This window comes from Nestor notabilis, unplaced genomic scaffold, assembly GCF_000696875.1.
Source record: "Nestor notabilis isolate BGI_N333 unplaced genomic scaffold, ASM69687v1 scaffold9177, whole genome shotgun sequence".
Taxonomy (NCBI): domain Eukaryota; kingdom Metazoa; phylum Chordata; class Aves; order Psittaciformes; family Psittacidae; genus Nestor; species Nestor notabilis.
The window spans coordinates 51,223-67,342 of NW_009936880.1; the positions used below are offsets into that span (position 1 = coordinate 51,223).

General features: G+C 36.1%; 1 protein-coding gene across 1 annotated transcript in view; it reads left to right on the top strand.

Annotated features, from left to right (window-relative positions):
• The window catches only part of LOC104408841 (sodium channel protein type 5 subunit alpha-like), a 41,162-nt gene extending 38,098 nt beyond the window's left edge, over window positions 1-3,064 (top strand). Inside the window, exons 24-25 of the mRNA XM_010018565.1 lie at window positions 217-481; window positions 1,911-3,064. Coding sequence (XP_010016867.1) covers window positions 217-481; window positions 1,911-3,064 — 1,419 coding nt within the window. The remainder of the gene's footprint in view (window positions 1-216; window positions 482-1,910) is intronic.
• The last annotated feature ends 13,056 nt before the right edge of the window (window positions 3,065-16,120 follow it).

Here is a 16,120-nt window from a genome sequence, read left to right on the forward strand (position 1 = left end):
AAATGTCATTGCATGATGCCTGAAAATACTTAGCCAAATACTGAGTGTTTTCTTTGAAGGTCTAAAGGAATTACCTAAAAATACTTGTAGGAGGTTATGGTTAAATTTATATTCTCTTAAATTCTCTTTCTAAGCATAAGTAAGTTACTGATTAATATTTGAATGTAGCCTGGGTCTTCAAGTAGCATTAAGCAGTTCTTCTCATTCTCTCTGCAGAATATGTTCCAAGGATTGCTGTTTGACATAGTATCGCACAAAGCGTTTGATATTACTGTTGCGGTTTTCATCTGTCTAAATATGGTCGTTATGATGGCAGAAAATAACCAGAACAACATCAAGAATGTTCTTAATAAAATCAACTTTTTTTTCGTGGCAGTATTTACTGCAGAATGTGCCATAAAAATACTAGCCTTAAGTCGTTACTTCTTCATGTGTGGCTGGAACATATTTGATTTAGCTGTTGTGATCCTTTCATTAATTAGTAAGTATTAATCATTATCAGATCAGGTAATGCGTCTTAGCAATACTAAGCCAAATTTCAGTATGAAGTAACCACTTATATGTATCTGATAAACATTCCAGATCCATTGTACTTTCTCAAACCATATGCTGAGTGATTCTTTCTAAAAGGGTTTATTGTTGTTTTTCCTTACATTTTTTGCAGAATACTAAAAGGTAAATACATAGTTTTAAACTTTTTATTTTTCTGTTTTAGTATGAAATTTATTGACTAATTAATCGAATAGGAATTTAATGAGTAACATATTTTCTAAGTTATTGTACTTAAATTTTTCTCTTGATGTTTTTATGAATTCAGGTTAAAAATACATTTGTATGAAAAATGGAAAAGATAGATCTTATTTTCCAGGACTTTCTTTTAAGAAAGCAGATCCTGAGGACTGATTCAGAAACCTCAGGAAAATTTAATTGTTCAGCACCACTCTAAATCTGGGCCACTATTGGTGACTGTGAAAGTCATTAAAACTGGCTTGGTTTTATTTTGCTTTTCAACTAAGTCTAAATGCTTATTGTTTCCCCTGCAAAGGGTCATATATAGCTTTAGTTTCTTGTACAGTTATGCCTCCTACCATGCTCAGGTTATGTCATAGAAAAAAGGATGGGAAAGAAACTGATCTGAGTTCTCTGCCTCATCCCTAAGCACAGTCCCCCTTTGTTATCCCATGCAATCCAGAAAAATTGCTTGGATGGCGCTTTGAGCAACCTGGTCTAGTGGAAGGTGTCCCTGCCCATGGCAGGTAGGTTGGAACTAGATGAGCTTTAAGGTTCCTTCCAACTCAAACACTTCTATGATTCTATGAAAATTCTGACTTCTTAAGTCCTAGGTTTGTAATTACTTACATTACTACTGCATAATTATTCTGATAGTAGGATCATAGAATGAGGTGTGATGGAGGATGAATACTGAAAGATAGTTTTCCTTTATTTTCTTCTTGCTTTTCTCTGATGTCATTCACGTACCAAGCATTAATGAAAGTCTCACATTTAGCATGAGGTTTAGTCCTCTAGAAGCAGCAGCACTCAGACAGCAGCTCAGAGACAAGCCCCATAGCTTCCAACATACGAGCTGAATGGATTTTAAAGGACTTTTTAGTACTTAAGCAATGCATAATTTTATCCCCTGAATTAGAAAAAATTGGGAAAATGCAGTCTCCAAACTATATGAAATCTTGATACCTCTTCAATATTTACACTTATTACAATTTGTCTTTCTTTTCTAAGCTCTTCTGTAAGCAATTGCAATATTGATGATGATGTTTTTGTTGAAAGTTTCATAATATGATCAATTTTATTTTCAACACCTAAAGCATAGCATATAACAAAATAGATGTAAATAGGAAATTTCACTGATAATGGCTTGACAATATTTTGTTTTCTTTTTCATTTCAAAGGTACTGGACTTTCTGAAGGCTTTCAGGCTTTCTTCTCTCCTACACTTTTGAGAATTTTTCGTTTGGCAAGAATTGTCCGAATTCTGAGATTAATTCGACAAGCTAGAGGAATTCGAGCTCTGCTTTTTGCCTTACTGATGTCTCTTCCTGCACTGTTCAACATTGGTCTTTTGCTTTTTCTGGTTATGTTCATTTATGCCATTGTGGGCATGACAAACTTTGCCTGTCTTGGCTGGGAAGGTGGGATTGATAACCTGTTCAACTTTCAAACCTTTGATAGTAGCATTCTCTGTCTCTTCCAAATTACAACATCAGCTGGCTGGGATGGTCTTCTGGCCCCTTTGTTAAAAGAATCTAATTCATGTGCTCCCAATTTAAATTTAACAAGTGAACAGAAAAAAAATTGCAAAAGTAAGGGATTTGGTATTTTTTATTTTGTAAGCTATGTCATTATATCATTTCTTATTGTTGTAAATATGTACATAGCTGTCATTTTAGAGAACTTCAATATTGCCACTGAAGAAAGCACAAATCTTCTTTGTGAGGATGACTTTGATATGTTTTATGAGACCTGGGGAAAATTTGATCCTCAGGCAACACAGTTTATTGAATATTCTGCTCTTTCAGACTTTGCAGATGCTCTGGCAGAACCCTTACGCATTCCAAAGCCTAATAAAATTCAGCTCATATCCATGGACCTTCCTCTAGTTAGTGGAGATAAGATCCACTGCTTGGATGTCTTGCTTGCTTTCTCTAAAAGGGTTTGGGGAGAATCTGGAGATTTGGGTGATCTTGAAACGCACATTGAAGAAAAATTTATGGCTGATGATCCAGCTAAAATTTCTTGCAACCCTATTACTACTACCCTTAAAAGGAAACAAGAGGAAGTATCAGCTCTTATTATTCAAAAGGCCTTCAGGAGGTATTTGGTGCAGTGTTCTTCTAAAAAGAAACCTTTCTTATACCATCATAAACACCACAACAGTGCTGTCTTTGAAGAAGGAACACGTGAGAAGGAAAGTATTACTGCAACAATGCTTAATGAAGATAATGGTAGGAAGCTAGATAAATCATGGACAAGATCTTCCATATCTCTCCCTTTATTTTATGATGGTACTGCTGAAACAGGTTGCCCCAGGTTGCAGCATTTTTGACTAAACCAGTATCAGTTATTTTCAGGTGGAGAAAATATTCAGATGGAGCGTAATACTTCAAATTTTGAATAATGCTGTCAGCCTTTAAGTATTGTGATTGCTCTATTTTGCAAATGCTCCTTGAAACAATTAAGATTTGGACAATTATGTCAAATATTAGAGGAAAATCAAACTATGGATTTTTTTTTTCTCAGCTACTGGAGTAGGTGAGTTAATTTTTACACCAGTTTTTTTTTTGTGTTACCTCATATTTGTGTGTTTACAGAAGTAATCTGTAAAAGATCTATTGTAGCTATAAAAACAACGTAGACATTGTTCTACGCAAGTCTGTAGAACAATGTGTATCTCTTTAGAGATAAAGCCTGGTTTGAAAAATTGGTTATTGTAGTAAAATAATTACTGCATTTTCTGTAAAAGAGCTCATTAAAGACACTTGAGTACAATCAGCCACTAATTTCTATGTTGCTTGGGACCACCTTCCTCCTAGTGCCTTTGGATGGATTTGTTTATTCATAAGATTTTTTGAGCTGTCTTTACATATGCACCTAAGTGAATTTAACATATCATCGTCAGGTGTCTGTGCTTAAAGATTGTGTGTTGTTTGTTCTTTGTATCATTTGGTGTATGAAAATTGTGATCATAATAGTTACCAAAATCAAAGGATGTTATGCAGGAAGTATTGTTTCAGAAAATCTTAAGAATTGCTGTACATACATTCCATCAGTATACTTCATCCAGATGTGATAGAAAGTATTACTCAGTAATCTGAAAAAGAGTTCATGGTATATCTTACAAGACAACATTTATTAAAGTTAGAGGAAATATTTATTACACTGGTTTTGGAAAAAAACCCCCATGTACGAACAATGTGTATTAATATTACCTATACTGTGTTTTTGCAGTTTAGGTTGGTCAGGTGAAGTGCCATGGTGGCCTCAGAACTAGTGAAATAGGTCTATTAGATTCTTCAATAAAGAGTTCAGATGCTTAACACATTTTTTGTCTTTTTTTGTAAGGGGTGTCTTCAGTTTCAGTGTCTTACAAGACATTATTAGAGGGGTAAAACAACAGTAGTACAATTTTTTAAAAATAGCTACCTGTAAGTATAAGAAAACTGTAAGTGATTTCTTTTTTACAGGGAATCGGAAAATAGCATTTTCAGGCAGCCAATAGCAGAAACAATAAGGCAACTACTCAACTTTTACTGTAATATTCCTTGTTAAATACTATTAAAATATGAGAGATATAGTAAAACCTAAGTTATCTGCAGGAAAAATAAAGTTACACGAAATCTGAGAGTTAAATAGGTCAACTACAATATGGTTTGAACTAGCATTATTACTTCCAGAATCAGCTTCTGTTCAGAAAAAGTTGATGAAAGTGTGCAGACCTCTTTGGATAACTTAGTAATTTGCACTCAGTGTCTGCAGCACAGGGCAGTGGGAGGCAGAGACACTTGGTGGGGCTCTTGAGACCTGCTTCTGCCCAGCTTGGATTTCTTTTGTGTCTATGCTGGATAGTGATGCTTTTGAGGTGAAACTGTTTATTCTGTTGGTTGCGAGCTGGAATGAGCCCACAGCTTTTGTTCAACGATAAAACACCATTAGATGGCAGCATTTACTATGTTTTAGAATACAACCGGTCTTCAGAGATGTCGAGAGATGTTCAGCCACCATGTAGGTATGAAATTGTATACAACTTAACATCTAGAGGAAGGCCAGAAGATGATCAGAGGGCTGGAGACAGGCTGAGAGAGATGGGGATGTTCAGTCTCAGGAGAGAAAGCTCTGGTGAGACATTAGAGCAGCTTCCAGTGCCTAATACGGCCAACAAGAAAGCTGGAGAAAAGCTTTTCACAAGGGCAGGTAGGGATAGGAAAAGCATGGACGGCTGTAAACTGAAAAAGGCTAGATTTAGATTAGATATTAGGAAGAAGTTCTTGCCTGTGGGAGTGGTGAGACACTGGCACTGGTTGCCCAGAGAAGCTGTGGCGGTCCCATCCCTGGCAGTGTTCAAAGCCAGGTTGGATGGGGCTTGGAGCAACCTGGTCTAATGGAAGGTGTCCCTGCCCGTGGCAGGGGGTTGGAACTAGATGATCTTTGAGGTCCCTTCCAACTCAAACCATTCTGTGAGTCCATGATTCTATGAAACAGTGTCATAACTCTGGTTTTCTGACCTGGGCTTTCAATCTAGCCCAGTTCTCAGTAGGTGCTTGTTTGCTGACTGTTCTGTTTTTTACATATGGCAGATTGACAGAGTTGTCCTGTAAAGGTTTTGTGGTATGCTTGGATCTTCCAGTGGGGTAGTTTCAAGTATGTCTTTATAGCACCATAGCAGGAAATCTTTGTTAGGAAAGAGATGAGTGATTTGCTCTTGCATATTGGAAAAGAAGGAAAGACTGGAAAAGCCATATGAGAGAATTTTAAATGCTAATAGTAATCTGTAACAAAATGCCTTCTTTTTCTTTTTTTACTTTTTTTTAAATTAATCTGACCTTTGCAATTTAAAATTATGTTGAGTGCAACAGCAGGAGCTATGCCCTGGTCCATAATTAGAAATATTTCAAAGGTGAACACTTTATTTCCATTGTAAGGGCAGGAATTTTAGACTAAATCATTCCTGGCATGAAAACATCCTTTGTGATTATTTTACCTCAGAAACATACAAAAGTACCTGGATTTACCACAATGCAAATTTAATAGTCTGACCAATTTTTTAGTATTGCTTAAGCATTAAAATAGCATTAGAACACTATTGCAGGGTTAAAAAGAGAATGGTGATATCCAGCTGTTGCAGCTTCTTCATGCTGGAATTGACTCAAAGCCCATTCAGCTGCTGAGGTAATGCACAGATTCTTTAAAAAGACTGTATATGGCGAGGAGTTAATAGCAATGAACAGGTGGGAGGTTTTGACAAGTCTGGTATCTGGAACTGTGAATTCCTCTAGGTAAAGCTGCCTGGACACGTGTGCCTCCTTAGCGGTGGAGGCCGAACTTCATCATCACATTTTCATTTATCACTTTCCTGCATAGAAATAGTTACCAACTGACCACTGGTAATTTAGCTTTTTCTCCTACTTCTGTGGTAGTCCTGTATCCCTGAGAACAGGCTCCGTAAAGGTTTTGTGGAAAATGCCTTTTACTTTCTGGAGCTCTTCAGTTGCTGCTAGCCTTACAATGTTCGCACTATCCATAGTGTTTCTTCAGGACACAAAGAGGCCCCATATGTTTTATTTGAAAAGAAATGTATCAGAAAAAGAATCTCATCATGGCATATTTTCCCTGAAACTACCAAAGGTCATTGTCCTCAACTAGTGTGTCATCTGTAATGTCACTTTCCAAAGCCAAATGTAAAAATTCTGTCTCAACTTGAGAAATCCCTGTAACTTATGTTATGCAAGAAGACGTGCCAAAATACGCTTGTCTAACTCATATTTAGGGTGAGTGTTCCCATAAGAATAGCACACTCAACAACTGTCTGTCCCTGGGAACCAAATGATGAGTCCTCTGTAACTTCATGTTAGATCATGTCAGATTTTTTTTTCTAAGAGTTTCTTCAGTACCCCCTCCATTATAAATATTTGGATGAAGAGATCAAGCGATTTCAGAGCTGAATGTGATGGCACAAGTTTAGGCTCTTGGCTCTGTCAATTCCAGAGAAAATATGTGAAGGCATCAACTTTGTAAATGGTTTTATTGATTTGCAGAGGTTTTGGAAGAGCAATAGAGATGTTTTGGCAACCCATCAAAAAAATATAGCTGTTTGGGCAAATCCACTGCAGTTATCTGCTTCATGGTTTCATTGAGCTAAGGCAAGACAGGCCAAGCTGATTTTTGTAATAGTCATTACCTTAATCACAGCTGCTAGAGTTCTGGACAGATTGAGGGCAATGCAGTTTCCTCTTCTCTCCAGGTTCCAGGGAAGATGGACTTACTCAGGAGCATTCAAAGGTTAGAGATTCATAGGTCAGACTTAAGACAACAGCCACCCAACCTTGCTACCCAAACATTGGGTAGAATTTGTCCCCAAAGATAAATCAAAGTAGTCACTAGAAAGATCAACTTTTATGTAAATTTTCTTTTATATATTCATACCCTTCTTGAAATGAAAAGAGTAGAACTGGAGACAGTATTTTAATAGTGGTCCTACTAGGCTACCTGTCCTAGCATTCTCTGCAGAATTTGTCAGCAAAGGTTTCACACTAGTACTTCAATTACCTACTTTTTGTGTGGGTCTGGCTGGAGTAATGACACAGACATAATGAGGCGAATAGAAAGTCACCCTTTTGTTCTTCACTTGATATGTTGATTGCTGCTGCTACTAGTGAAGCTTGTAACTGCTGCAGCCAGAAATCCATGTTTGTGTAATAAGAGACATTCTTCAATATGCGCACACAAAAGTACTTCCAGCTGCTGCTTCCCTCCTGCCTTCTGAACAGCATCTATAGAAAATTTCTCCCCCTTTTCAATGTAATTTTTAATACAAAATCTTTGTATTAAAATTAAAATTACTGTAAACAGTAATTTTTAATACAAATAGCAGCAACAATGCCCCATGACAGCACCTTTGGAGAACGGTACTCAGCTCTTACCTACATGTATGCAGTGCCCATCACACATTTCTCAGTCTCTCTGACATTTCATTCCATATAATACTTGTGCTTATGTCCATTATGTCCACCCTACTTATTTTCAGCTTCCTTGTTTTGTTTTGTTTTTTCCTGTTTTGTCTGCAGCTGTGCAAAAGGTAGAATATCTGATGTCAGTGAGAACATCAAATATAATGGGTAACAGTTAAGGTCTCTATTTTCCCCTGAGTATACAGCTCATCCCATAAGAAACAGTCCATAATCCAGATGGCAAACACCCAAAAAATCCAGATAGGAAAAAGAGAGTATTAATGTACAAGCATGGATAAAGTCAGTGTGAGTTCCACTTTCTTATACACCTGGGAATCTACCAACAAAATACAAAGTCATAGGAGAAATTTGATAATTCTGCTGTTTATGTGACTAGTTGGTATTTATTTGAGAATACTAAAACTATGTTTGCCCTGTATGTTCTTACCAGTTTACAGCCTGCTATTTCAGCCTGAAACATGATTAAACTGACAAATGCTTTAACATGTTTAAACTGATATTCTACATCAGCTGAATAGAGTATCAAACAAAGTAGAAGTTGGTTTTTAAAATCAAAATTTATCTCAGAGTTATTTTGTTTCATTATGTTTTGTTGTTTCAGTATGTGTATGGTGACATGGATAGATCTCCCTGACTGCCAGAAGACACTCTTGTTTGTTAAACTGATATTGCCTAACCTAGTTGGGCCCAGTTTCAGTCCAGGGCAAAATTATTTTCTTCCTGTGTGACTGCCTAATAAAACCCTGGAATGAAGAAAGGCTCAAAGGAGTTGGGCAGGGGTGACGACTGAGAAACTCAAGGAATAATGCAGGGTGTGACTGACCACAGGTGCTGCAAAGAAAGCCAATTTATCTCAAACAAAGGGAGGGTAGCCTTTGTTTTAGATAAACAGCCATCAACAGTTGAGTGGATCAGCAGATTATGTCAATAGTTGAGTACATCAGCTCTGTAACTGTTTCTTCTTGAATTCATTAAAAGAGAATGTCTCCTTGAGCTAGTGAGAACAGCATGGGGTGGGAGTGTGTGTATGGCTCGGCTCGGCTCGGCTCGGCTCGGCTCGGCTCAGCTCAGCTCAGCTGAGAGTCTAAAAACTGAGAATAATAGCTCAGTAAAGAATTTGAAGAGAGCAATGGACTTGATCTACTTCCACTCAGGGTACTTCTTCCTGGTCACTGGGGACACCCAACATCATGATGGTAAGCATATTATGGAGAGGGTAATGGAGATCAAGTTGATAGTGTGGTTGAGTTGTATGTTGTAATTGCTATATTTTGCTGAGTGTAATGTTATGTTTGTATTGTGATTTTTAGCATATTATGTACCACTCTGCTAAAGCAAAAATCCCATATAACATCAAATATCTTCAAATATGTGAATGTGATATTAACCACGTATACCTCTGCATATATCTGAAAGAATCTGAAAAATCTAGTCAGATAGTATTGGACTCTGCCAGCCTGGCATGGCTGTTCTTCTTTCTGCAATTGTTGAGAGTCATGAATATAAATAAGCACATATTTAGAGAAAAGGTGTTTTTTTTTCTTTGCTAAAGATGGGGCAATAGTAAAAGAAAAAAATACCATTTTAGAACCTATTCACTTAATGATTATAGAAACAACAACAACAGCCATCTTCATTTATGGTTATAAATTTTGTATGTTTCTCTATGTATACAGAAACAGGTATTTTAATTGCAGTGCAATTAAATTAACTTCATAATGTTTCATAGCATGCCATGAATAATATATAAGAAGTAAAGTGAAATCTGTCTCCATAATTCCTGATCTGATGATGCCAATTAGTGGATTTGAATACTACATCCAGCTGTAGTAAGGGAGAACACAATGGGCTTGATTGGCAGAGCCTTTCAATTCCAAGTGCCACATCATTGCCTTGCTTGTGTTTTAACAGTGCACACTGTCCAATGAGCCATTTCTCACAGGAAAATGCAGTGGTTAAAATCGGTCATTGTGGAAGCTACTTAAATACTGCCCATATTTCAGAGATTTAAGCAAAAAGGATCACTGTAAACGTCTGCGGAGTAATAAGCATTTTCTCACAAGACACTTTCTGGTTTTCTGAAGGTGCTTTAGTAAACCTGCTTCTCTACATAACTAAATATCATTCCTTCCTTCTTCTGAGGTTTTTGTCTTTCCATCTTTCTATGGTGTTGAAGAGCATGAAGATATTTACTAGGTTGATAATCCTGCTGGCCTTTTTCTGGTGTCAGGCCTACTAAATGCAAAGTTGAATTCCTAAGTCCTTTAACACCGTATAGAGAAAGTCCCTGGCTGGCCTCAGGCTTCAGGAAGAAAAGTAAATCCCCAGAAATCTTATAAGAAGATCTGCCCTTCCAAAACACTTAGCAGTTGGATGAATTGTAGTATGTGTACCCCAATTAATAAACAAAGACAGTCTTACGGTTGCCCAGTCTTGGAAGTGAAGAGTAGAAGCACGCTTACATGTTACCACAAATCCCAAAAGTTTTCATTTTTGTCTGCAATCAAACCCAGCTATTAATGCTTGCCTTCAGTTTTTGCTTAAATTTTAAGCCAAAGAGTGTTTATCAGCTGAACATCTCACGAACAAACTTTTCACATACCAAAATAATGGTTGCTACAAAGGATTTTTTTTTTGTATGTGTGGAAAATGTTGTGTTTTGCTACCCTACAAAGGAATCCCTACCCAATGCATCAGTTCTGGTATTATGAACTGTTGATTTTGCTTTCAAAGGAAGAGATCCTTTATGTTAAAAGCCTCTCTGAAAAAAGAATCCAAATCCTGTTTCAGTAACTGAGTAAGATGCTGTATGAAACTTGTAGATTAAAACAAGCACTTCCTTCTTTTTCCCTCTCACCTTTTCTTTTACCACCTTTTTTCCTTTCCAACATTAATTTCTTTATATTTTATGTGTTGCAAGAAGCTGCATGATAAAAACATTGTGGTTAAGATATGGGAATTTAACCAACCTCTAAAATCCTGGGCTCTGTGTTTCATGTCTGGTACCTAGAAAACCTTTGTATCCTTATAAGTGAGTAAGAATGAAAGTGCTTATAAAATAACATAAAAGCGTGGCCCCAGCTGGAGGACATATGGTTTGCTTGAGGAAAACCCACCAAATTTATGCATTTATGTGTGTAAATACACTTGTGTGTTTATGATACGTTACAATAGGCACTGACTACAGTAGGCAGATTGCTTGAATTTTCTCTTTTGGAGGTTAGTGAAGTTTAAATGTTGTAAGAAATATTAGAGTGACTAACACAGGTGAGACACTGACATTATTTCAGATTTTTACTTCCTCTGGCCTTTACATTATTCTGACACAAAAATACTTGTGGCTGGCAAAGCACAGATGTTTAGAACATAACACATTTCAATAGCAGGAAACCTTCCTATTGCGTGTCCCTATTTCCAGAAATTCTAAGCTCTAGTTTTAGCTTTAAAAGATGAGGGTGAGATGAGTGATGAAACAAATCCTAGATTTCCTTTTTTTTTTTTCATTCCATTTGTTGAATTTGATAGACTTTTAAAGCAAGCTGAGAGGCAATTTCAGACACTTCTCTTAGCATTGTCCAATTATGCATTGGCTGCAGCTCACTATATCTATCAAAGTGTCATAGATGCTTTCATGGAGGCAATATATTGCTTTTTCAGACCCAAGAGAGGGGAAAAATCAGGCACCCCAGCATCTTCTCCTTAAGTAGGTGTCAAGCAAATTAGCCCCATTACAATCCAGTATGCATTAGTCCATTAAAGAGCTGGAGGAAGATTCCTTTGTATAAAAGACCAAATGGTTTTACTGTACATTTACTGTATTAGTCATTTCCTGTTGTTCTTTAAAGTAAATTCTTGATACCTGATATTTAAAAGGTCTTAATTGCCAAATGAGCATAACTTAAAAAAAAGAAGTATTTCCATATATTTAAAAAGGTAATTAACTATTTTTTAATATTAAATTACTTTTGGCTCAAAGAACACAAAAATTTGTCAATTTACAAGTACTTATATAGTTATCCTCTGATTAATGTGGCTCCTTGTATGCAAAACTTCTCTTCCTTCCTCAAATAATTTCTGCTGCTGTTCCCAGGTGTAACAGTAGACCATGTAAAAGAGCAGGTATTTAGGTCCTCAGTCAGAGGACTTAGACACCCCTCCTAGAATGAACATACTCAATTCAAATTGGAAGGATTAGGGCTCTTCAACTGTCTTGAGATACTCAGTTGGAAAGACTTGTGGCAATTGAATGGATGCCCTGACCATGAAGCTTGCTTTTCGCACACTTCTTCTGTAACATAAGAAGTTTAAAGGCCAACTGAAAATGTACAAAAACTGGAAAAAAACCCCACTATATGCTCAGTTCCCTTCTACCACGGACTACAGGAGCCAATGAGGCCATCATCAGACAGAAAACCACAGAAGAACAGGCGGAGATGCTGAAGAAAGACCTCACGGAAACATGTAATAGACGCAGAATTACATTATCAAGATTACAAAGGAAAAACTGAAAATTCCTACAACAAACTGTTGAACATAACAGGCAGTGACAAGTTCCTCTGTTCCAGAGAATGCGGAAAGAATAAAGGATACAGGTCAAAGTGCAGAGGCTGGCAGAGTATTGTTCAGCTTAGATCTTCTTGTAAAACTATTTTGCACACAGAAGAGAACCTAATTTTCTAAGAAATATTTGATACTCTATTTTTTTTTCCAGCTATTCCAGTTTGATGAATAATGCAATCTCTAAATCACCATACTCTGACAAACAGAAGCTTTAGTCAATCATCTTATAATGTATTAAATAGCTTATTGACTTGTATATAGGCCCTTAAAGCTGCCTGGTCCGGAAAGCTATAGTTTATTCTTACCAGCTGACACCTTCATACCAGTGCATAATATCTTGAAATAACTAAAGTTGCCTCTGATTTACATCAGATAATCAGGTTTTTGTATTTTGCTTCTTCATAAAAATAATAGAGATATAATGGGTAAAAAAAGCTTCTCAAAGAGTAAATATTCAGTGTCTGATACAGCTAGGAAAATCTTGAGACCTACTTAATGCTGCTTGATGAAATAGTGCTAAGAATATTAATTTTCTAACTTGATCTACTTCACTACCCTTATTCTCTTAGTATTATTTTGATAGACCACTGAGGAGAGAGAAAAGTGCAATCCATAGTTTTCCATTTGAGTAGATGATAAGCAAATTTTCCTGATTGAAATGTGCATCGGACCATTTAAAGAACTGAAGATTACTGTATGTAACAGAATAATTTTAATACATACTTACAAAGAAAGTAATTTCCTGTTACTCTGTAATACCAATTATCCATTCAAGAGAGTCTGAATTTTACATCATCATGATTTTTTTTAATATAATTTCATTCTCTGATGAAAGGAAATGAGATTCCTTTATACTGGGTCTTTATTTTGACAAAAATGCCAATTAACTACTTTATACCATTTAGACTTCCCTATTATGTGAATCAGAAAATGGCTTCAGCTATTCTTTTAAAATAAAGCAGCAATGTAATATATTATAAAAGCTATTTTAATCTCTGTGCAGTAAAGGGCCTTTGTAAACCACTGAAAGCTCTCTGCAACATCATTTCCTTGGTTTCAGACTGGGCTACAAATCCCACGTATGCTAGTACTCATCCCATAAACAGCAGTTTAAGAGGGTTTCCCTTCTTGACCAGAAGCTCTCAGTCTCCACTGTTATTAGAGAAGTGTTATATAAAAAAAAAACCCCAACACTGAAAATATTCTTGTTTTGTGAAGTCACAGAAACATTGTACAGATGAACATAGCTCCTGAGCTGATAAACAATTAAGCATTTTGAGGGTTCATTTCCATACCATAATTTCATTGACAGAATAAAATCAGCAGCACATCCATGAAAAATTGGAAATGTTATTATATGAATCTCATCATCGTGATTTCTTTATGTGAAAGAGAAAGCATAAGATGAGTCATATGGTCCTTAATTTATCTGTTTAAAACCATATCAGTTAAGCTATTCTAACAACTGAAATTGTTATACTGAAACAGTACATAAAAAGATGTTGAAAATTTTTTTTTCTAGTCTGTGTTGTTTGTCATCTGATTGATGCATGTTTATGAAATTAAATGGGTCACAAAATGAAAATCCAAACTGTATCCTTAAAAGAAGATGATAGTAAAATGCAAAAGGAATTTACAGATAAGATTTTCAAATCATATCCAATTTCTCAGAAAGGACCAGAAATTAATCTTCAATAAATTTGGTGATGTTGGGGTATTCCAGAAATATATTAAAAAATGATTGTGCTTGTGCTCCTCATCCGTTTTCTTCCTGTTAAACCTGTCATTGTAGTTGTTATTGTGTCCCTGTTACTATAGCAATGAAATCTATGTAAAAACTGGATAGATACTGACTGATTGCTGCAACTGATACATAATTTTTCATGATCTACTTTCCACTCATTGTTTCTGAAATTGCTATAAAATAGCATAATTTATCATAACAGATAGGTATGTACATGCATGCCAATTACAACATCTTCAGAAATATACAGAAATAAGTTGGTGGTTATTTTTGAAAGAACTGAGAAATTATGTTATTTTGTCCTATTTTTAAGTAACCATTCCCTACCCCAAAGTTATTGCTATGCTGTAGAGTGTAAAAATGAAGAGCAATTTGAATCTCGCTTTAAGCTGACTGTTCAGCTTTGTTGTAGATTAAACTACTTTGCATTTAATGAATATTCTTCTTTTCTAATAGCAAACATACATCACACAGATATGTTTCACTTGTCTTTAAGTATTAATTTTTCCTAAGTTCAAATATCCATTAACATCAAATATTTACCTGCTTCCATTAAGCTATTTCTGTGTCATTTGCAGATGCAGATATTGCTCAGCTTTTTATAAATTTTCCCTCTGAACACCTTGATTTTTTTTTTTTTATTTTTTATTTTTTTCCCCCTTCTTTTATAGACTGTTTCCATGTATTTTCTTTACAAATGAGGAATGCTTTTTGGGTCCTCTTCTTCATTTAGCAAGGTTGAGAATTTGTCATGGCAGTATTTACATTTCCACTTTTTCAAATTTCTTTTAGCTTGAAATTTATTTCCCTCCATCTGCTCTCATTGACTTGAATTTGCTGAGCTGCTTAACTTTTCCTACTGATGGAGGAGAGGGGACTCAAACAGCCTTGCCATGAGTACAATGGGCAAAATAAGCATTTAATTTTGGATAGAGGAAGAAAAGTCAGTGCCAAAGGTGCCTCACCCTTCCCTGTCCAGCAGAGAACCTCTATTTTATCCCCACACATTTAAAAGGAGGTGGGAGATGTTTAAATTTCTTCTTATACTGAGGAGAGATTTCATCAGCACAGTCAATGGAGCCTAGACAGCTGCTTCTCTTCCCTTCAACTAAACGTGTATTGCAATTCAGCATTTCTACATCTTTTTTATGTATTTGCTGCCCTTTGTAGGCTACACAGGGAGTTGTGACCCAAAGCCTTCACAGCACAGTGATACAAGATGCCTGATTTCTCAAGCAATCTTTGGGGTGAAACTAGTTGACAGCTAGAACTGATTTAGTTATCTCTTTGTCACAAGTAGTCAATGGGCTTGTATATCTCGGTATGTGCAAGGAATATACCTTGAATGCAACCTGTAGAAGGAATTTCCCTTTGAAAACACCCTGGGATATTAATAAATGAGAGCTAAGTTTACCTCTAACTCAGTTGGGGCCAGAGCTGACAAGTAACTTACCCATCTTAAGGTTAGCACAGGACCAGGGAAAGTCTGAGATAAACATGAGATGCCATTCCTACATTCATAGATAACAATAATTCCTTCTTGCCTCTAGAAACTGTAGTTTATCTTTCCCTCAAAACAAGATAATAGCTAATATGGAAGAAGCCAAGACTAGCTGCTGTTTCAGGTCTGCTTTTTGTCTATAACTTTGGGTGAAATGCAAGTAAATTAGCACTGGAGATGGATACGAAAACTATCTACCTAACTGATGTTAGAGCAACTTGATAATGGCATTCGTAAAAGTGTTTAGAAGTTTAAGTCTCGTTGATTGCAATGTCATTCAGACACTGAAAATCCTATTGGGCATCCATATATTCAGGGGCACAAATGTATTTTAAAATCTACCCTTATTATTTGCCTATGTCTTCCATATGAGTGCAAGGTGTAGATTCTTATCCAAAGGAAATGAACTTTATCCATCTTCATGGATACCTATGCAAATCTGCAAACAGTTCAAACTTCATAAAATTAACGTTAATTGGTTTTAAAGTTATGTAAGACCTATGACAGATATCTTGCAGGGACAAGAGATAATATGAACTGAATTTGTGCCATGAAGTCCAGGAGTCATGTGACTGGTCTGAATATAGAATCATAGAACAGTTTGGGTTGGAA